The sequence below is a fragment of the Cupressus sempervirens genome, chromosome 8 (assembly GCF_028749045.1).
Source record: "Cupressus sempervirens isolate cs-2001-9-10 chromosome 8, ASM2874904v1, whole genome shotgun sequence".
In the NCBI taxonomy this organism is placed as follows: domain Eukaryota; kingdom Viridiplantae; phylum Streptophyta; class Pinopsida; order Cupressales; family Cupressaceae; genus Cupressus; species Cupressus sempervirens.
The window spans coordinates 823,742,816-823,766,736 of NC_143125.1; the positions used below are offsets into that span (position 1 = coordinate 823,742,816).

A 23,921-nucleotide genomic window follows, 5' to 3' on the forward strand; every position below is an offset into this window, starting at 1 on the left:
ATTTGATTCATGACTTATCGGTTCAGATATGCTTTGGAGGAACAATTAAGACATTGATATGGATCTTGCCATGGCGTATAAGATCCACATAGAGTTATATGTATTGGAGAATGATTTTGGGCCAACCAGTGATTGTGTTCTTATGTTTTGCTATACGTTACCTTTGGTACCAACTTTGAAGGATGATGCATTGCATGCGCTTCATTCAAATCATTTGCGGAAGGCGTGTTATGATGTATTTGGGTCCCTGGACAGCATTGAGTATAAGTATTTGTGTTGGCTGACTTTGTGTAAATAATGCTTATCTTTATTATGGGCAACCTAGTTGTGATTTTGGATGATCAGGTTGATATATGTAGATATGCACAGGGTTGAGTAGAGTATGGAAGTGTGTGAATTGGTATGGATTAACGTTGATTAAGTGTGGATCAGATGTGAAGTCAGTATGATACAAATGTGGAAGAGAAGAGGTGCAAGTATCTAGGTTTGACAGATATGTTACAGTGGCTGATCAAGAGATCCTACATTTCTTCAATTCATCAAAGCCCTGTGCTTGTTAGGAGTTAGTGACTCTTTTGGCAGCTTGCACCAACCTATATCTTGCCCTGGTATCTTTTGTCTCAATTTTGCAAGTCAGCTTGCCCTGGGGCAGTGTGCCATAGCTTGCAAGTCCTTTTCAGGGGCAGTGAGCTTCTTGGCCAATGACCTAAACATTTTAAATCTGTTACTTATATAGTGAGTGTGATTCTTGTCATAGTTTTTCCCACATTGGGTTTTCAACATAAAAATATGGCGTTCATGTGCTTGTTGTCATTGCAATATTATTTATTGATATCTAGTTGGATAAAGAAAATTGATAAGTGTTGGTGTCGTAAAAGATATACGATCTGTTTAAGACTGATTTAGCCCCCTCTCTTCTCAGTCTTAACGTAAGTTTAACAAGCTTTACATCAAACAAATCAATTTCCACAGATAAGCTGGCAAGATCATTGGTTTGATACCATTGTAATGTCTCGAGTATAATTTTTTTGTTTTTTCTGATTCTATATTCTCTGAATTTTTCTATGTTATTTTCGACACTGTACAAGCTAAAATAATATAGATATAGAAAGGTAGAACTACATTTGATAACCTTGAACAAAAACCATCAAAATGAAAGTAACAATATAGGAAACTCCAAATATTTTATTCATTCACAAAATTGGAATATGTATGGATATAAATATACTAGTTTGGAAGTGCAAATTCAAAATTACATAGGAGAGATAGCGACTAATCAAAAGTCCTACAATAGATTTGGAGTATTAGATTGATTGTTGGATAATGAATATAATTAAGTTGTGGGCAGATCTTTTAGTATCTCAGACCCCTTCGTTGTTCCACAATTGATCAATGAATCTTCTTTTAGTCAAACTATATGATGTTGGCTGGACCTATTAGTAGGCATGGACTGATGCAATCTGCTCATGATCAGTTCCTATTCATCCATGAAACCTCCCAATGAATGGCAGTTGGGTTGTTGTGATCTCCTTTTCTATGAATTGCTACACAAAATATGATGTGATAAGGTTGTTATGCTGCCCCTTATTTGTTCAGCTCATCATCCATTAATAATCAGTGAATAATAGATATAATAACTCAAGAATTTCAGCAACAAGCTCTCCGAGTTCAGCAACTTAAAATGGCTTCAATTCTTCAATTAATATTCAACAAATTAGCACAATTGTGACTTCCAGATGAAACATCCTTAATGGATATGAGGGTTTTCATCCTTCTAAACATCAGAAAACAACCAAGGGTTTTTGTCCTTGGCTGCATATTTGAACAATAAATTTGAAAGTGGACCATGACAAATAAAGTCTTGATGATGAAATGAAGTTAGTTGCCTCTTTTATATAGGCCTCCAAATTGGGCCCTTGGATTTAAATTTCTCTCCAAGAATTTGAAAACTTTATTCTGTTTTTATTTTTCAAGTATTTTAAAGGACATAATTTAAATATTAGTCTTTAGAAACAACTTTTATTTCAATTATAACACTGTTATAAAGTTGCCCTTTTAGAAATCACCTTTCCTAACTTAAAATAATATTATTAATTGTTTAGTCCAAAAAGAGGGACTTAACAGTGATACAAGCTCCTCTTTACCATTATTTTAAAATTTGATATTGTGGTTTTTGTTTCTGATTCCAAGAAAATAATTCACGAGTTTTCCACACCTAAAACACTTAAGAATATTCTTTGTTTAGAATTATGTGCCCTTCAATTCAGATCTACTTTTGTATTTGTTTAATTTATTTATGCTTGTTTATGTGATCAAACTTGTTTCTAGTTGATGAGGGTGTATTATGTCTTTTAAGTTGATTCATTGATGGATGCATAGTAAAATATTGAAATCTAAAATAAATCTGTATACATCAGTATTTTTCAATTTGTTGAGCCTTAGCCAAGTCTCGGATGAATCAAGTTTGAGTAAAAAATCTGCTTGCCAAGTTTCTCTTGTAACCATGGGTATAACAAATGATTTATAAACCAAATGCCTTATTTCATGTAAAGGATTCATGAAAAAAAAACATATCTCGTTGTTCCTAATTCAATAGATGAAGCTTACAGAAACATCATCAGTATTCTTCTTGGTAGGAAAATACATCAAACGTTATATGGCACTAGGCGATGTTTATATAATCTTTAAAGCTTTGAGGATTTGTAATAAACCATGATATGATACACTTAAGTAATATTTTATGATAATTTTATTTATGGTTCCCTTTATCTTCTGGTTCTTCCCTACAAGAAGTAATGTAATAGCAATTGGATGCAGATCTAGTTGTTGCAAGTGCTGGAGAAGATAACAAAATATCTCTTTGGAAAGTGGGTCGGCAGAGCTTGGGAGTGGTACCACAGTTTGGAAGTGATGTTGTGGGTAATATTGATGTAAGTTTTTGGAACCTCTGAAGCTGAAAGTGCCTATTACTTTATGTTTATAGAAACATAGTCAATAGACTGCTATTTACAAAATTGGTAGCTTGACTGTAATTATAACCTCGGTTCACTATTTCGACATTTAAGCTATCTTGAGTGTTAATGGTTTACTATATTTTGATTTTCAGATCCACCCTTTTCATTCGACATAGTTTTTTGCTTTAACACTTATGTGCATTTATTTGAAGCAAGACTGAATTAAGAAAGGATGGCATCTTCTATTTGTTCAATGTTATGCATTTAGGAGCAATTTTAAACAATTGTAATTTGCAACTGCTAGTTGTTGAAACCACAGAGACACATCTTTCACTTTCAGGGAATTTGATTGTCATTGCAAGAGGGAAAGAGCATAATAAATCTGGCAATAGAACTTTTTATAGTCACCATATTTGGAGAAGGTTATGATTTGAAAATTATTGATCTGAATATGCTTGAGTAAGTTTTTAGAGCCCCCTGGCTAACCTGTCGACCCAGTTTATGGAAAAAACTGTGATTTTGGTGATATCGCTTTGTTGTGTGGACCTGGCTAACCCGTCGACCCAGTTTATGGAAAAAAACTGTGATTTTGGTGATAACGCTTTGTTGTGTGGGTGTCAATCTTTAGTGGGGCTTGATAACTAAAGGAAGGGAGGTGCGTTTATGTTTTTTGTGAAATGAACTTTTATTAGTCATGCGAGAGTTTTTGGTGAAGAATTATAGGGTCAGGATATGAACTTAAATGCCTTGGTTGCAGCTTGGGTGCTAGCAATTCCTTATCAAGTAAAATAGGACTGTCACCTTACCCTGACAATGCTTAGGTTGGCCATGAGATTCAGACAAATCAAAAGCATTCATATCAAACAAAGAATGCTCATTTCAAGTGAAGGATTTGTTCTTCATAAGATGTGCTCTCACCAAGTCATAAATCTAGGAATATGTATTCGTTGAATTTATTTTTGGATGGTTATTCAAAAACTATGTAACTTGAGGATGTATCCTTGGTGAAGAGGAGGACATTGGTAGTAAGAAATGTCATAGGCATTCGGGGATGGGTCAGAAATGTCGTAGGGACATTTACAAAAATTTCAGAAACACTAGGGGATGGCTAGCTGTCCCCACATCCCAACATTTTGTATTTTATTTAAAACATAAAACAATTGAAAATCTTTTTGACTAGGTTTTGTAAACCTTTTATAAGTAACTGGAGGATTGAATATGGTTTTGCCTTGGGTAAATGACACTCATGTTTTCTGCAAATGGTTATTTAAAATGTACATAAAGACTTGCTAGCAATTTAAAATTCCAAGTCTTTGGTTGGGGGGAGGCAGTCAAAACCTCGGGTTGGTTTTGGGGTCCATTTCAAAACCCAATATGCAGGCTTAGTAAGCCTTTCAAAATCCCAGTTTGGTCATGAAAGCCATCACATAACCTATCATGAGAGTTTGGGATGCCTTACTGAATCTCAAGGACCTGTTCTTTGTATGGAAGGTTGCTTATTGCCTTTTAGTGTAAGTTGCTTTGTCTGTTGTATTGTTGTATGGTGGATGTTAATGTTTTCTCAATTGTTGTAATGTCCCCATTGTCTCTCCCTGTTCGATAAGAGAATTTTTTATAATGAACGATAATAATTCTTCAATGATCCATAAAGAAATGAATTTGAATTTCTTATTATATCCTGTCAATGGGAGTGGTTGCCTTCAAAATGGACATGTCTCTTCTTTAATTATTGCCTCTTCTTGATTAACTATATGTATATTTTAATTAATTTATCATTTGTTGAATTTTTAAACAATTGAATAACATAAAGTGCTGGGGGGCATTTATTTTTTGCATAAATATCATTGTTGAACAAATGAAATAAGAGAGTTTTTATAAACTCTTATTTATTATGTTCTTTGAGAACTATGCAATAATAGGTGCATGTGCTTTCTAAGTCAAAAGAAGATATTATTGGAAACATATACACTTTTGATCAAGTGCTGAGGTCATGGGGATAAAGTCGGATGAAGTTATTGCATTTCAGAGATGTTTATGGGCTATTTTGAGGGATAAGACTGCATTGATGAAGGGTATTTATGTTGATATTATTGAGGCATGACTTTTGGGTCACTTTTTTGCCTTTTTGAAGTCTGTGGAGGGGCTCAAAATTGGCATTGAGAGCTGAATCCGACCCAAAATTTATGGCCCTCATGAATGATGCAGTTGGATGGAAAAAACATAAATATGAATTGAAGGCTTATTTTAAAGTTGTTCTGGTTTATGCAGATTTGGGAGACGTAGTGTCTATTTTCAGTCCTTTTCCTCATTTCTGGCATACTTCTTGTAACACATTTTGAGAGATATGCAGATTTGTAACACCTTTGGGTTGTACTACATAGTTTGTGCCTTCTCAGTTTTTCTGATATTGTGTGTCCTTGTTGTTCATACAAGTTCTTCTGATGTATCTTTGTCCTTAGAGTTGTATTGCATCGTGATGCCTTTATGCAGGAAGATACACAGTTCTTTGTAGGTTGTGAGTTGGCTGGTCATAAGAATCAGTCTTAAATTGCGAGATAGGATCTTTCTCCTCTCAAGGTTGAGCTTATTTAGCCTTATTATTAATTGCTCATGCAAGAAATCTGTAATTGGGTTGCGTGTTAGAGTTTCTACATTGTTGGTTTTGTTGTGTGTTGGTTATCTGTCAAGGCTCAAAGATACAATTTGGTGCATCAACTTAGATCATAGGTTTCATTTTATGCTTCCTCCTAACCCTTTCCCTTCGAAGAAGTAAAGTCCAGTTTAAGGTGACACTTTAGGAAGTCGACCTTCTTCAGAGGTTCTTTCCACTTGGGTAACTCACATGCTTGGAAAGATCCCATGTTTTTTGAACTGCATGAGTTTTGAACTTAGTCAGGGTGCAACTCATAGATAACAATAACATCACATCCTTCCCTTTGTAGCCAAATAGAAATAGACTGAGTATTAATACATATATTTATATAATTCTAATTTAGTTATTGATACCATTTATAATATCCCTTGATTGCATTTAATCTAAATTAACATAGATTAGGGATCTTACTATCCATGATCATTACATTCATGCTAGCCTTATTATTAATTTAGTTTTTAGAAGGATGTTTTGGATGTAATCAGATTGCTTGGACACCAATCCTCAATAGGCTCTCCCTCAAAGTTTACAGATCACACCCTTAAGCCTTTTTTGGGATGATGACCTCACGATGCTTGGGGTCGCTAATCCTCACCCTATTTTGGGAATAACCAATTGGCTTGAATTTACTCTAGCCTCTCCCTGAAAACTTCTTTGACCTTCCTTAGATACTAAATTTGATAATAATTTTAGCATGCATATCTGTTGATTTATATTAATTATGTTTAATACGATCTACAGATCTCTTCTAACACCTGATATGTATTTATATATCTATAAATACATAAACTGGTGCTAATCGTTCAAGAGAATATATCTAATTATGCCTTTATTTTATAGATCAATACTGTTTTGTATCTTTCTTTTTATTCTTCCATGCTGTCATAAATACACATACTCTATTCACCTTTCTTATCTCTTCTTTGTGAAGAGTATCTAATGCTTTTTTAATTGTTTAATTATCTTCTAGCGTGATCAATACCAAACTATATATTAGGATCTCATTTTCTCCGCATGTGATTAGTACTTACTTTTCTTATCCTCCTCTATTCTTTGAACATTTCACATTTCACATCCTGTTCTCTATCTATTATTTATCTATATTCTATTTGTCATTATATGACCTGCTACTTTTCAATTCATTTATCCATGTACTGTCATGGAACTTCTATGATTTCATTTCAGTCCATAATTTGTGTATTACCAAACACATATGGAATTAACCAAAAGGACAAACCTGTATTTCTTAATGGGTTGTATTATGGCACGGTTGTACTAGATCAGAATGGGGTAACGATGGAAGGATCTATGGTGGCTTCCAAAAATATGTACGTATCGATGCCTTTGATATTATATCATTTTCTATCTGTCCTTATTATATCATTTCTTTGGTCTTCCAAGCCCATTGATTCAGCTCCTCGTTTTGGTCTTTGCTTGCATGCTGAAGCATATCTGCTTGTCATTGATGTCCTTATTGTCCTGTGGATTTTTTTTTAATAGTTGCTGATTGATTAAGGATGAATAAAATGAAATAGATAATCCACTTAAACGAGAGAATAGACCCTTTAATAATTGCAGGAGCAACTGTCAAACCAATATTATACATATTATATCATTCCACAATTGTTACTTTGATTGACTAATCCATTTTAATTGGGTCATTAATTAATCACCACTGACCTGATTACTAACTATGAGGGTGTTGACGTCCATAGAGACCCTCTTTTGTTTTCTAGGTTATGTTCCAATCTCTTGCAACATCATTCTCGCAATGCCCTATATTATATTGGAGATGATTGGTCTGCAAGGAGAGTTGATGCGTAATGAACTTTCAATATACTATATATAAATTGAACTCCAGGTAGTGGCTGATGTGACACTCAATAATTGCCCATAGTGATTTGATGATGCTTGTCTCTAATAGTGTTGATAAGAGATGTCATATTTATCTTCAATGAGGGACTCCATCTATATACAACTTTTGTTGTTTGCCCAACATTACCTTGTGTCCATTGTCTGAAATCACTGTTCTTTCTACTCATCCACTTCCTAATCACGATGATCTACTTAAAAATAATCTCTCTTCCTTTATCATACTCCGCCCTCTTATTCCTTTTGTGATCCCCTACTGATAACTTTAAAGGTGATTGTGCTTTCTGGTTGGATTAAGACTCTTTGAACTGGTTGTAAAACGTAGTTAGATTGTTTTACTTCCTCCATTAATAATATTATTTCTTAATCCTACCATCATCTTCTGGTCTTGTCTCTTTTGTATCCCTTTTCTTTGTGAGTGTTAAAGATTGATAGATATCTCTTGCATAACAATCCATTTATGTTATGCCAATCTTCAGGTCAATCCCTCCATGTTGATCAGTTCTCAAAATGGTCGTTTATTGTTTTTTTTAAATTTATTTATGAATGTTTTCTATGTTAGCATGAATGCTTGATGTTGCTGGAGGCATGACTGTATGGGGGAAATTGTCTGTATGTCAGAGAGATGATTGTGTACTTATTTGTTGCATTCAGAGCTGTTGTTGTCATTGATGTCAACATATCAGTTTTTTTGGACATTTCAGTCAGAGTAGCAGAGGAAGGCTCATTCGACTAGGTTTGTTGTCAGAGAGTTATGTTCTGTGCATTGAGAGGAGAATTCAGGAATGTGTTCTGGTGTTGTGTCTATGTTTAGGAAAGATATATGCAGATTTGCATGAGTTACAAAAGATTTTGTGGAGACTACCCTTAGAGTGAGTTTTTGGAAAGTTTGTATTGGTAATTGTGTTGTATCTTTTTGGTGAGGCTGAAGATCGTTCAACGGACTTGGATTATGATTGAAGACATATTTGGGATGCTATGGTTAATGTGGTAGAATCAAATGTTCATTTTGTGAAGATTTGTGATGTTTGTTCAACGTGTTGTTCCCAGGAGACCAACTATTTGTAATATTGTTATGGGAAGTGTATATTGTATTGTAACGTGTAATGTAATATCTTAGTTTGGTCCTATACTACTCATTGTAAATTGAGAAAGCCTCAAGACCGACTCAATACTTGTTTTAGGAATTGGTATAAAGGAGAGTTTGTTTCCTTGGTCGTAATCATCTATGAGATCATATGGTATGTTATGCAAGCTTTGGATGCGAATTGTGTAAGATCAGAGTAGAGATTGATGTTGATTATGTATTGTGAGCTTTGAAGGAACTGTATTGGCAAAGAAGTTGTTGTTTAGTCAGTTCATGTACTTGGATATGTTATCCTGAAGATTGTTTAGTGAAGATAGTCTTGAAGCAATTTGGGCAGTGGGTTCAATTGACTTCGTATCAACTCCAAATAGGGTTGGCATAGCTCCTAATAGGGTTGGAATGTCCTAACAGGGATTCAAAGTCTCCTAACAGGGACTCATATGTACCAATTGTATTTCATTGGCTCCTGACCAAGTCTATTCTTTCACAAGGAACTTCTATATTAGTACATCATCTTGTGGTCATCATTCCCACCGAGGTATTCCTTTTGATCAAGGGTTTCCCTAGTTAACAAATCTGGTGTTATTGTGTATGATTATTTTTCTATGGTTGTTGCATCTTTTGACATGTTTTAGATTTGATAAAGTTATTATAAGTTGATTCAAGCACACAACTGATTCACCCCCCCCTCTCTAAGTTGTATCGGTGGACTTTACTTTCTAACAATTGGTATTAGAGCATCAGGGTTAACAGTTGAAGGAGATGCATGACTTTATTCAGGAAAGAAAGTCCGAAGTTTGATGGGGTGAATTATGACAATTAGAAGGAAAAGATAAAGACTCACTTGATGTGCATGGTTCCAAAAGTTTGGTTGGTTACACCCAAGAAGAAGACAATAATAGATGAAGATAAGCTTTATTTATGTAAAAGATGCTAAAAATCTATTCATGCAAAACGTGCTTGCTAAAGAAGCACTATTGTCAGCTCTTCTAGAATCTGAATATGCAAATGTAAAAACTTTAAAGCTTGCATATGAAATTTGGATTAGATTGCAAAATATATTTGAAGGTGATGAGTGTGCAAAGAAGTTTAGATTGCAGAGTTGGATATGTATGTTTCAAGGTGCTAAAATGTAGTAAGATGAAACTATAAGGGGACACTTTAGTAGAATATCCAAGATTGTCGAAGGGATTAGAAGTTGTGGTGGAAGAAAATCAGAATATGAGATTATATGGAATATTTTGAAATCCTTAACACCTCCTTATCATCAAAAGGCACAAATAATTGAAGAAGTTATTCCTTGTACACCTAACTTTTCCAGAGAAACTCTTCTTGGAAAGTCGCAGGCATGCGAATTGTGGATTAAACATAAAGGAGTACCTAGAGTTGAGACTGCTTTCTACGTGGGGAGAGACAGACCTGCACTAACTAGGAGTGTGAGTACAAGTGGAGATTATGCTAGAGTAAAACAAAAAGAAGACAAGAAGATTGATGAAGGACTTGCATTATCTATGAATAGGGAACCTAAATGTAAGAATTTTTTTGCTTGTTGGACATGTAAAGAACTTGATCATTATTCATTTAGTTGTACTAAAAGAGAGAAGACGATTAAGCCTAGGAAGTCTTACAAATCTAGAATTCCAAAAGATTGCTTCTTTGTTAATGAAGATGATGAACTTGATTTTAAGATGGTAAATTTACTAGATAGTGATGATGAGGATGATGAGATAGAATTTGTTTCTATGAAGGAAGAAAGTTTTGAAAAAGAAGGGAAGAAAAAGACTTAGTATCACATGTTGAAAAGAAAAAGTCTAATTGGATTATAGATAGTATATGTTCTCATCATATGATTGGAGATATGAATAAGTTTGTTGAATTCAATAATTATGATGGAGGGATACTTAGAGTTGGAAATAATGCACCATGTTAGAATAAAGGAAAAGGATCTATTACTCTTGATGGAAAGACTAACACTTAGGATCTTTACTTTGTAGATGGATTGAAACATAATCTTTGGAGTGTTGGCCAACTTGTTGACAAGGGATATTTGTTGCAATTTACAAAGGAAACTTGCATAATCAAAGACAAAGATGACACACTAATTGGTATAGGTACAAGAACTAAAGGTAATGTTTTTTAGTTGAATCCTACTGAGATGACATGTTTGGTTGCTAAAGTGGATGATAGTTGGTTATGGCATAAGAGAGTTTGTCACATTAACTTTGATAACATTGCGAAGATGAGTACAACACATGCAGTAAGAGATCTACCTAAGATTGTGAAACCTTCTATACATGATTTACAAAGAATGTGTAATGGCTAAGAAGAAAAAGAGCTCATTTCCAAGCAAAATGTTTACTACTACAATTGAGTTGGAGATTGCGCCCACATATTTGAGTGGTCCTATAAGAACAAAGACATTTTATGGTGAAAGGTACTTTAAGGTTCTTATTAATAATTTTACAAGGATGATGTGTAGTAACCTTGTTTGGTTACGCGTCTAGCAATGCCACTTATTCAGACATTTGACATTTCAACAAACACTTGGTAGACAACTCAATTATCATTGAATATATGGTATTTAAAATTGCAAAACATGGTATTGGAAAATGCAACAATTGTTCGCAAGTTCATTTAACCTTAGCCTTATACATTGCTCAAATAAATATCAAGCATTAGTATATAAATCTGCCATGTGAATTTGCACATTTAAATCTGAAACAACAAATGGCTTACATCAAATTCTGAATTTATTCATTAACTTAGTATGCTTCAGACAATTCCTACTTGCAATCACATAAATTTTTTATCACCAGCAAAACCACAAACGTCCAACCTTGAGAATCTAAGAGTGCAAATGAAGCTTGTAAAGATGAATTTTGGATAAAGGCTATGAAAGAAGAACTTGGGCTGATAGAAAAGAACAAAACTTCGGAATTAGTTCCTAGACCTAAAGACAAGAATATAATTGGAAAAAAATGGGTATTTAGAAACAAGATGAATGAGCAAGGTGAAGTAGTGAGAAACAAAACAAGGTTAGTATGCAAAGGTTATTCACAACAAGAAGGAATTCACTTTGAGGGAACTTTTGCACTTCTTGCTAGATTGGAGGCAGTTAGAATGTTTTTGGCATATGCATCTAATAAGAACTTTAAGGTTTATTAGATGGATATCAAGTCATCTTTTCTTAATGGAGAACTTGAAGAAGAGGTATACATTGAGCAACCTGATAGTTTTCCTTTAACAAAAGATAGAGATATGGTTTATAGAGTGAAGAAAGAATTATATGCACTGAAGCAAGCACTAGAGCTTGGTATGTGAGGTTGGACAAACATTTGATCAATTTAGGATTTGAGAAAGGTAGTGCAGACAATAATTGTATTTAAGGAAGAATGAAGATGACTTATTGATTATTGTATTACTTGTGGATGACATCACATTTGGAGGTAATGATGAGGCAAGCAAGACATTTTCAGAAGAGATGAAGAATGAATTAGAGATGAGTATGATTGGTGAGATGAAATATTTCTTGGGATTGTAGATTGTTCAGAATAAGGATGACATTTTCATATCACAAACTAAGTATCTTGAGGACTTGTTGACAAGATTTGGATTGGAAAATATAAACATGTTGGAACACCTATGGTAACAAAATGTAAGTTATCGAGCAAAGATGAATCTCCTAGTGCATTAAAAACAAGGTACAGATCCATGATAGGAGGATTGCAATATTTGACACATACTAGACCTGATATAGCTAATGTAGTTGGAGTTGTGGAAAGATTTCATGTAGACCCCAAAGAGACACATCTTGCAACAATAAAAAGAATTTCTAGATATTTGAAAGGAACTTGAGATTATGAGCTATGGTATAACAGATCACATGATTTTACATTACATACACTGATGCTAATTGGGCGAGAAATGTTGATGATAGAAAGAGCACAAGTGGTGGAGCATTTTTCTTGGAGGGAAGATTGGTTTCTTGGCCACACAAGAAACATGATTGCATTTCACAAAGTACAACAGAGGTAGAATATGTAGCAAGAGTAAACAATTGTAATCAGATAATTTGTATGAAGCAAATGTTGAAGGATATTGGAATTGAGTTTATTGAGCCTGTTATCATACATTGTGATAACACAAGTACAATTAGCATGTCAAAGAATGCATTGTTACGTTCAAAGTCAAAGCACATTTCAATTAAGTACAACTTTTTGAGAGAAAAGGTAACAGAGAAAGAGATCAAATTGGAGTATGTTAGCACAAAGGAACAAATAACATACATATTCACAAAATCTTTGGCTAAGGATACATTTGAGTACTTGAGAGGTATGCTTGGGGTCACACCCCAACCCTCTTCAGAATAGTGGGTGCAGAGATTGCATCACTCCAGTATAAATTAGAGTGCTATTCTTTTGTTTGGATTGAATGCTTGATGCTTCTCCTATGGGGGAGTATCTGTGTTCGAGCTGAGACATTAAGGACTCTTGGTAATGGTATTCAATAGTGTCTTTGGACATTTAGTAGAATATGTAGAAGGTAAATCAACTTCATCTTTAAGGATGAATTACGCCACTTCCAAGGTGCCCACCTATCTTTCACTTTCCTTAAACCATACCACATGTGACAACTATCAACAACATTGTACTAGTAAGGATGGAGTCTCCAATTACCTATAAGAGTGTATACATTGAGTCTAGGAATTTCATAAAATCATCGGTATAACAGATATGTGTGGCATTGTTGATATTTGTAAGCGAATCATTCTAATTGAAGCTCTCCATCTTTGCAATATTAAATATGGTAATCATAACATGTGAATTCATTGCCTTCAGAATCTATGGTTTATGAATATTTTGATTCCAAAATAATTTCCAATTCATTGTGGTTACTAGACAAAACTGCAAGAAGTTATTTTTGAATTAATTTTACTATCAAAATTATATAGGAGTCCAACATCTTATAATAGTAGTAGGACTTAGTATCTTGCTAGCCTATGTCTTTGATTCATAATTGACAAAGATCTGAGGTATAACCAAAAAGGAGTAGAAGGTGGTTACCATAGGTGATAGAAAGGAAGATAAGATAAAGATAAAATTAAAATATAATACTGTCCAAAAAATGACCATAACTGGGTTAAAGGGATTGAGGAGATGTGCAAATTATGTCCCACAACAAGAACACCCAACTGTGACTAGAAATCAAACAACAAAAGAAAGAGGGAGAAAGAAACTGAGACCTCGACAAGCACAAGGAAGGCAGAAGGGGCAAGAGGGTAACGTCACCATGCCAAACGAAACCAAGAAATCCAAGAGACGGAGAAAATCCCCAAAAAAGAAGGATAATTTGTAGAAGTAATAGTGGTAGTTGGGCAGCAACAACAATGTTTCCTCTAGAGGTGACTTGCATGGGTAGAGAGAGTGGACCTAGATCCTTGCGAATAGGATCTATGGGGCCTCACAAACTTGGGCTGAGAAGGAAAGTCCAAGTGCCTTTTGGTATTGCAAACTGTCCTAGAGAAGAAAGAGGTGACAAGCTGATTGGATAAAGGGTGCAAGGGGCATTGAAAAGAGTGGTCCCTTAAGTGAATAATCATTTGAAGATAAAGAGCCACAAATCTCTAATTTGTGTACCTAAAGAAGGAGTGGGAATGAGACTCTTTGAACAGATAATAGAACCTGTCTCTAATCTCATAATAGATAGGACAATGGGAAATAAAGTTATGTATTGACTCCACCTTGCGAGAGTACAAAGCTGATGGATCTTGCCACCTTTTTCAAACAAGTGGTCAATTTCAATATGGAGAATTTTGAAAGACCCAAGAGGAATCCTGAGAGAGTGCTGCCAATGATGAAAAGTATAAGAAGGGTGAACAACAATACCATCTTGAATCTCCAAAAAGTGCTCAATGTAGAAGGCCATTTTGGGATGAAGCCCCCTATGGAGGTTGACACAAGTGTGAATACACTGCTTGTAAAATATCCTCTCTAATGCATCTTTTCTGAACTTGTCTGGGGGGTAGAAGGTGGGGAGGGGCATCTAAAGAATACTGGAATGGGAGAAGGTGGTCAATTTGAATCCTAATTGTACTCATAAGGGAAGCAAGCCTCGCCAATTAATCGTGAGATCGATTTGATGGAGTAGTAGTGTGAGTAAAAGACTCTGAGGAATAGTAGGCGAGGTAGGAATATCTCAAACGACCCTTCTTGGAATTAGCAAAGCCATGAAGACAGTTTAAGAACCAAGCAAGGTTAAAGATGGCCTCGTACCTGAGAGGGTGCACCCCTAACTCTGTAAGAACAACATCGTAAGGTGTAGACCATCTATAATTGATAAATTGTCGAAGAAGAATTTGAACCCACATAATAAAAGCCTAGTCTTACTTTAGAAGAGAAGGCCCCTAAACTACCAAACCATAGAGAACTATGCATCGCACGAGTGTCAAGAAGTGTCATCTTGGACAAGGCGTCCATTGTCTCTCAACAAGAGCAAGGGACCCAAACCCCTTACAGATACGTGGCTGAATATTTGGCTTCAAACTATAACAAGGGCTAGAGAACTTGATTCCCAAGTAGGTATAAGATGAGACAATCTCAATCATGAAGCCATTGAAGGTGAAGTGAAGATGGGAAGTCTTAAGGCAATTAAAGACCATTACCGTAGTCTTACCCAGGTTCATAGTTAACCATCTCAAGTCACAAAAGGAACCCAAATAGTCCAACTGTAAGCCAAAAGAAGCACATTTTCTAAAAGAAAGATATGAACCAATGCATGTTGAAGAAGGCAACCATCACCCATACAAAGGTGCTCATGAATATAAATCCCAAACAGAGAAGGAGGTAGGGGACATCCCTACTTCACCCCGATGGTGTTACTAATGAAGCTAGAGAAGCCCATGGGAGTCCTAAGATGACCCATAACCAACTCCTAAAGTTTCATAATGGTAGTGATAAGTAGGTTTGAGGTGTCGATTCCCGAAGTCTCTAAAAAAGTGCCCATTGGGGGATTGTGTCAAAGGCTTTGCAAAAGTCAACAAAACAAAGACAGGGCCTCCTCAATGATAGTGTGAAGAGTTCAGATGTGGTCTCTAGTTTGATTATCTTGTTTGAAACCTACCAACCCTCTAGCCCTAACATGGTGTTGATTCAGATTTCTGGGAAAAGGGATATCAAGAATTGTGGTATACAACTTTGGGAAAGTGTGGCCAGTCATAATAGTTTTGTAGTTATCGGGGTTGGAAGTTGGGCCCCCCTTATGGATCAAATGGATAATATGATGGGACAAAGTGGGAGGGAAGCCCAAACAAACCAATCGATGAAAGGGCTCAGAGAGATGGGAACAAAGAATGGCGACATTGTGTTTGAAGAGTTTAGCTTAAAAACCTACTCATTAGTGACCTAACTAATACTTATGTTTCTGATAGCTTCTACAACAGTTGAACACATAAAAAGATGGTATGTGGAAGGGGGTAGATTAGACAAGAGGTTGGCTAGGGATATCATATAGAGTGGAGACATTGGAAAACAGGGTGCTCTACACATGCTTATGGGGAGGGTGGGGTGACAAGGAAAAAAATTATACCAAAACGACTTGGGAGAACGAAATAGGGAGGAGTGAAGGGCGAATTTGTGTTGAAAATTGAAAAAGCATTTCTTACGATGGAGGAGGAGGTGATAGGACAACCAAAAGTAGGGAAAGGATGAGTGATCATGGGTGAAGGTGAGAGTGAAAAGCCTTATAATCCCCTTTATACCAACAATTCATAGGACAAGAACACCCACACTTGGGAGGGGAGCATGAGGGGGTAACAAAATGGGAGGACAACAGGGTAGCCTCCCAGATAGTAGTGGAGAGGCAGGATAACAAGGTGAAGCCACAAGCAAAGGAGTGGGAGAACGAATATGCCAAAAGAAGTCGTCTAAGATGAGTAGCAAAGAGCTCAGGGTGACCATCCTCAAATTGGAACGGGGAGGGGCACAATTGGAGGGGGGAAGAGGAGGCGAGGAGATGGGGGTGGGGGTGGGAGAGAGGGGGAGATGGCGCAAGAGATGGAAAGGCCAAGGAGAGAGGGGTCATCCAGCGGGAGAGGGGCGAAGGAGAACCTATAGACAGAGGGGATGAATGACTTAGAGGAGATAATATAATCGATGACATTGACCCCACTACAAGGAGGTCTACAAGTGAAAGCACAAGATCTCAAAAAGCACTGAAGTCCATTACAGATCACAAGGGAGGAGGACTCACACAGCTGAAGTAGATGTCTGTCGTGCTTGGTGAGCGATTCCATAGAGTCAATAGAGGATCTATGTAGGCTTGGTAAGTCAATATCAATATTCTCAGTACAAAAAGAATCAACAACTTTGTCATGTAGGGGAATTTTCCTAGTTTGAGTATGGGCATTGAAATTGTAAGAATTTGGTATAGCTCTAATACCATGTAAAAATTTGCCTAAGGCAATAATTCAACACCAAGATCAAGAAGCTCAATAGATAGCGCAAGAGAGACTAATAATGATCAAGATAATAATGGATATCAGATGATTGGATATGAGATGAATACACACTAGAAGTGTCTTCTATATAAAGGCAACTAGAATGACTAGGAGTCAGCAAAGAGATAAACATCAAAACTAAGCACATGTCCACTAAAGGTGGATTATCCTCCATTGAGCATAGGAGTTTGTGCGATGACGAGAGGATGAGTTTACATAGGTGTATCTCATAAAGAGATGTTGTAGACACTATGTGCTCTAATAAGTTGCTAACTCCTGTGTTCTCAACAAGACACCTCATATGTCTATACATATTCCTAGGTGTCTACATGACAACTAATATGCTAAAGTATTAACCTAAGTAAACTTAAGTAAAGTGCAATAATAATGAATTATTTTCACTAATAGAAATCCATGAGAATATGAATGTCTTCATCAGCTGAAAATTGAGAGATACTATCAAAAAGATCACTTTACAAGTCACCATCAATGCTCTTATGAATGGCATATGAAGAGAAAGTCAAGGGAAGTAACGAACTGCATAAAAAGATCCTTGAGATGACAGGTAGTGTGGCAAACACATATCCACATGAATCTAGCCCAAGTATCAAAGTAGAGCACGAAAACCTCACTCCATATACTATCCTTGATCAGGTAATGCACACCTCTAGAACCACAAATACCACCAAAAATTATAGTCTAACCCTTAAGAATTCATTAAAGAGATCAAAAATTTCAAGATGACCATGAGGGATACCTTTGTGAAGATGGTCCAACTTTTAAGAGAATTGAACAAGTGATTGAGTCCTGATAGACATACATAACAAAGTAGAAGGGAGCAACTCTGACGGTCGAAGGGGTTTAGCTAATGCAAACACAAGAACCTTAAGGGGCAAATTTATGGAAAGAGGGGTAGTAGACAGAGGATGAACCACCTAACCAAGAAGGTGAGAGCACAATATTTCATGATGAATTCAATGTCATCTTTCTTATAATCCTATGAGATGAAGCCAAGGAAAGGGCATAGGAGGAGAAGATTGAGAGTGGAAGGACATTCAACACTCTTTGGGATAGATTACTATTCCTACCTTTCATGAATCTAGTAGCTCTTTGCCAAGATCTTTGTTGTAGAAACTAGACAAAATTCTTTTCCTTGATCCAATGTTCAAAGAAGAGGCGATCAATTTTGCCACTTTTCATATTAAAGGAGTGGCTTGTGGATGGTGGTATTTTGCCATGCTAATCAAGGCAGAAGTCAATAGCCACCTTAGAAGACTTGAATTTCATGTCCATATTTTAATTTTAATAATAATTAGATAATAAAATATCATTAAATAATTAATTACAATAAAACCATATATTAAAAAATAAAAAGGTAAATATTAATAAAATAAATAATAACAGATATACAATCTATTATCAATAAAATAATAATATCTAAACTAATTAAATTACAATGATTGAATAAATAAATAAAATTAACTGCATTAGAGAATATTGTAGAAAGTACATTACCTTTCTAAATAGGATTTAATAATAAATAATAATAAACATAAAATAAATAAGTAAATAAATAATAAAATATAGAATAATATAAATTAACTAACCTTAATGAAAAGTCGAGATATGTGATTCCTTCAAATTTAGTTATAAAAGGGAGGAGAGTTCATTTGAAAGGGAAGGGAAGAAGATGAGAAGATAGGAGTAAACGAAGGATTAATAGAATAGGAAAATAATGAAAAGAAAATAAGGAAGGGATTTTTTCAAAAGTTTGAAACAATGAAAAGATGTGACTCTTCGAAATGGTTGTAAATTGTAATTATGAAGTGATGTAACTCTTTGAAAGGGTTGTAATTATGAATGGTTGTAACTCTTCAAAAATGTTGTAAGTATGCGATGTGTAACTTTTTGAAAGGATTGTGATTATAAAGGGTTAAGAATTTTTAAGGATATAGATGAAAATAAAACAAAGAATTCTAAATTACCCTTGAATAAGAAACAAACAAAGAGATTCGTATCAAAGGGAGGAAATAGAATAAGATAGAAAAATAGATATAACTCCATACCTCTTGACATATATTTAACATGAGAAGAAAGGCAGATCTAAAAGATGGTAAAGGCATCATAAAGGTATGTGTATAAGATATATTATATATACAAAGTTTTCTTTACATTATTATATAATATGCCAATGAATACATGATTAGCTATATAAATATATTTACATATATATGTGTGTATATATAAGACCACATATATGGAAATCCACATTAATTCAAAATATTGATATTAATGGTTATTTAAATTAAATATTATGTTCATTAATTGAATATATAGAAATAACAGATCAAACTCCCATAGTGCTAGTGTAGGGATTGTGATCATCTCTATATAAATGGCTAAGTCGAGATTAATGGAATCTCATAGTGCAAGTGTAGAGGTTAGTACAACCCTTGTATAAACAGCTGTAATGTTAATGCGAGATGTCAATACAACCCTCGTATAAATAGCTAGATGAGAACAATATCTCATAGTGCTAGTGTGAGAGGTTAGTACAACCCTTGTATAAATGGCTAATAGTGCCAGTGCGAGAGTTTAATACAACGCTCGTATGAATGTCTAGATGAAAACAATATCTCATAGTGCCAGTGTGAGAGGTTAGTAAAAGCCTTGTATAAATTGATGATAGTGCCAATGCGAGAGGTAGATACAACACCCCTATAAATGGCTTGATGAGAACAATACCTTATAGTGCCAGTGCGAGAGGTTAGTACAACCCTTGTAGAAATGGCTGATAATGCTAGTGCAAAAGGTCAAAACAACCCCTGTATAAATGGCTAGATGAGAACAATATGATGGCCAAAATATTTCGATGAGTCAACATATGAATAGGTGATAAGGCCTTGGATAGGGAATGCCCCTTCCAAGAAGAACCTTAGAGGTGCACTCCAAATAAGATAGTGAAATAACTGAGGATGGTTCTAAAATTGATATTATATCACTCAGAACTTTGGAGATCCTCTGGACAGTTAGGGATCTTGATTTGAAGACAACTTTAAGTTTTGGGGCTAGAATAGAGGGCAAAATAATATAGTTAGACTTGTTTTAATTTTTTTTTTTATGGCATTTATTTTGTTGGTATTATTTATCCCGAGCTAACCTTAATAGCAGAGACTTGACATTCAACTAAAGATTGTCAAAAAGCTTTGATAGAAGGGAGCTAGAAATTCATTAGCTATTTAGCACAACTAAAGCAAGAGGTTAAAGTGGAATACTATCTAGCAGAATTTTTGAGGCTTGTGGTGATTATTCTTGATGTGACATAAAGGAGGCTGATAGTCCTTTACAAGAAGGGCTAGTTGAACCCCTAGTTGAACCCCTCAGAGGCTTAGTAACACACTCTCTCATTACAAGAAGCCATCAAGAGCTCCAAATTCAGAGGATTTAGTGATTGAGGAGAATTTTTACTCTAAAAAAACCCCTCGTTTTCTTCTAGAGGGACCTTTTAGAAGAGTTTGTCACCCCTTTAAGTAGCAACCCCCATGACTAACAAGAGGATGTGTCTAGGAACAAACTCTAAAGGGAAAAACTATGTTTCACATTGTTGGGTGGATATTTTGCAACCGACAGTTTTGGGTAAAAATTTAGTCGCAAAATAGGATGACCAGCCACAACATGTGAGACAGAGTCTCTCCTACCTTAAAGGGAAGGCTCCCCCTTCTCACTGTTCCTTGGATCAACTCAAGGTAAGCAAGAAATTGAGAGATTTATAAAGAGGGTGTTACTATTATTCTTTCTTCTTAACTTTCAAGAAAGGATCCACTTGTTCGTAAGGCGAATAATGAGCAAGGTGAATCTCTAATTACACTTCTATCACGAGCTGGAAACAATCATACCGATAAATTTTAACTAACTCAAAGGTTAGCCAAAACGTACCAATTTGACTCTAAGTCTTGTTGTACTTCTATGTGGTAAAATCTTTACAATTAGGGCACAAAGACTCCTAAAAGTAACAACAATCTAACTATTTTGCAAATTAAGATGAACACCCAAGCTACAGACAAAGCTTCTAGCTATGGATTTTCACAATTGCTCTTGGTCAAAGCTCGGGCTTCAATTGTTTCTTAACTCTTTTCTATCAATCACAAGATACAATATCAATGACAAAAGATAGTACAAATCAAAAGTAACTTGAATGAATTATAGACAAAGCTTACAATTCACACAAATAACAATCTCACTTAATCAAAGTTAAGTCTCAAATGCTCCTTTGTATTCGCTTTCTCTCAAAATAGTGCTACACAAACAAAGTTTTGCTGACACAATTTCTCCAGAGCTCTCTTGCATAAAGATAATGATGATTTTACAATGAGGGGGGCACTCCTTTATATAGGCAAAGAAGTTGAGAAAAAGGGGGAGGAAAAAGTGGGAACAACTCAACCAACTTTGACCAAGTCTAACTACAAAAACTAAAGGATTACATGCAACTGCACGTGCAACTCGCATTACATTGTTTACATACACATGTAACTCGCATTACATGTAATTACACTTTTTCATGTAATGCATCTTCTCCAACTACAAACATGAAAGAAGAAGAAAAAAGACGGAAGAGAAAAGAACAATTCTGAAAGGCCTTGTACTTGACGATGCAATCCCAGATGATAACAGGATTGGGAGTTCCTGTACCTTGTACTGTTGCATTCACGTTGATAACCATAGTGTTGCGTCTTTTGACAACCTCTTGCTCTCTTTGATGAATTGTCCATTATCATGTGAAAACTTGATGTGATCCATCTTTTCTCGCTCAAGTTGTCGTGAATTCTCCTTTGTAGATCAGCACAAATTGGAGTCTTTGACACTTTGAAAACCTTCTTGACAATGTTCGGATGTACACTCGGAACAACTTTCCATCAGCACCTTTAACTCCTTTTTTTTTTTTGAAGTAAAGTGCTTGGCGCATGGGAATGCGTGTAAATGGAAATTGCTGATTTTCAAAAAGTGACTTGGGCTTTCAAGATGTCACTACACGGAAAATGGATTACATGTAAATGCAACATGTAACGGAAGGTGGAGGGTGAAATGAGATGCAAGTGTGAGTGAAAGATACGCTTTACATGCATATGCGGATGAAGGCTAAGATGGAAAGCATGGAAAGATACGGAAACATGTATTTGCTCATGGAGGTGTGAATGTATATGGAGAGGAGAAAATGACATCTTTTTGACTTTACAAAAAGTGACTTTTAGTCAAAATTGGACCTTTTGGATGCAATTACATGTAAGGCATTTTGTGTAATTGTGTCGTGCGAATGGAAGCGAAAAATGAGATGGATGAAAATGGAAACAGAAAATGGGATTACATGCATGTGTGGATGGCGAATGGGATGAAAAACATGTAATCGCATTTGTCGGATGAAATGTGAGATGTAATGACATGGAAACGGAATGTGAAAAAAATGAAATGATAATGCTTTCGCATGTAATGAAGGAAAAACAAGTTTTTGGGAAAAAATTTGCAACTTCTCCAAAATGGAGAAAAACCGGCAACAAGCACACAAAACCAAAACAAAAGAAAAACATACCTTTGAAAACAACTCAAAACATGCCAAGATGCAATGCACTCCAAAGATGAAATTTGAATTTGGAACTTGGGGAAGAACCAAAACATCAAAATGAAGGAAAACTTCATATTTAAAGGAAAAATGCACTTTAAAAGGCAAAGATTCTTACAAATGGCATCCATTCAACGATTTCATGCATAAAATTAGCAAGGATAAGCATGAATTAAAATGTAAGAAAGAAGAGGTCCACTTACATGATGAATATGTGTCAAAAATGAAGGAAAAGATGCTCTAAAATAGCAAGTTTTATAGTCTTAAGACCAATTCTCCCTTAAATCCGGATTTTCAAACAATCTTTTGACTTTTTCCGCATTTGCATGTAATGGACATTCAACGGTCGGATTTGACATGAAAGTGCCAAATAAATGATCTCCAAAAACAATGTCATACATTTAAAACTCAAAAACAATCCCTTTTGATCAAATGTATGGGCTGAAAATGCAATTTTTTGAATTTTTTGAACAAAAATATGACTTTTTAATTCAAAAATCTGGGCCGTTTTTGCAAAAACGTGACTAAAAAATGCATGTTTTAAAGTCATTTTTGACTTGTGAATGCAAAAACGACTTCCCCAAATGGATATACATGGATCAAAATGCAAAAAAGTGGCTTCAAAACGCAAAAAAGTGGATTAAAACCCCAATTTTCCGGGCAATTTAAGCAAAAACGTGTTTCTTCAAGCAAAAAACGTGATCTTCCAAACAAAATGATTTGATGTTTAAACACAAAAATGGTGATCACTGTGTAATGTAATCAGCAAATAGGGCCAAAACGATTTGATTCCATACAAAAATGTGATCAAACTTTGAAGATTTATGGAGTTTTATACAAACAACGTGCCCTAGCTTAGGAGTTTCAAACACATTTTTGGGTGATCACCTCTCCAAAACATGATGAATGCAACTGATTTCATTCAAATCCATGGAGAAAATAAAAAATTATGATCAAAATAGGAGGTTTTTGGAGCAAGAACATGTTTTCTTCACATAATAGGACATTTTTATGTTCATTACATATTTTAAAACATGCAGGAAGGCAAAATAGGACCTTTTTGAATCCAATGCATGTTTTAAAATATGTCTTGAGATATAATCTCACTTTTTGAAGCCCGTTACATATTTTAAAATGTTCAAGTCTCCAAAATCTCACTTTTTGGAGTCACTTACATATTTTATAAACATATCTCACCTTTTTCGTGCACAAGCATGAAAACTCAACTTTTCATGTCATTGCATCAA

At 35.2% G+C, this 23,921-nt stretch overlaps 1 protein-coding gene across 2 annotated transcripts in view; it reads left to right on the plus strand.

Moving 5' to 3' along the window:
• LOC149544935 (protein NEDD1-like) overlaps positions 1-23,921 on the plus strand; it is a 214,264-nt gene that overhangs the window by 9,583 nt on the left and 180,760 nt on the right. For both annotated transcript variants that reach the window (XM_089795478.1, XM_089795479.1), the window contains exon 2: positions 2,818-2,930. In XM_089795478.1, the coding sequence (XP_089651604.1) occupies positions 2,818-2,930 (113 nt within the window). The remainder of the gene's footprint in view (positions 1-2,817; positions 2,931-23,921) is intronic.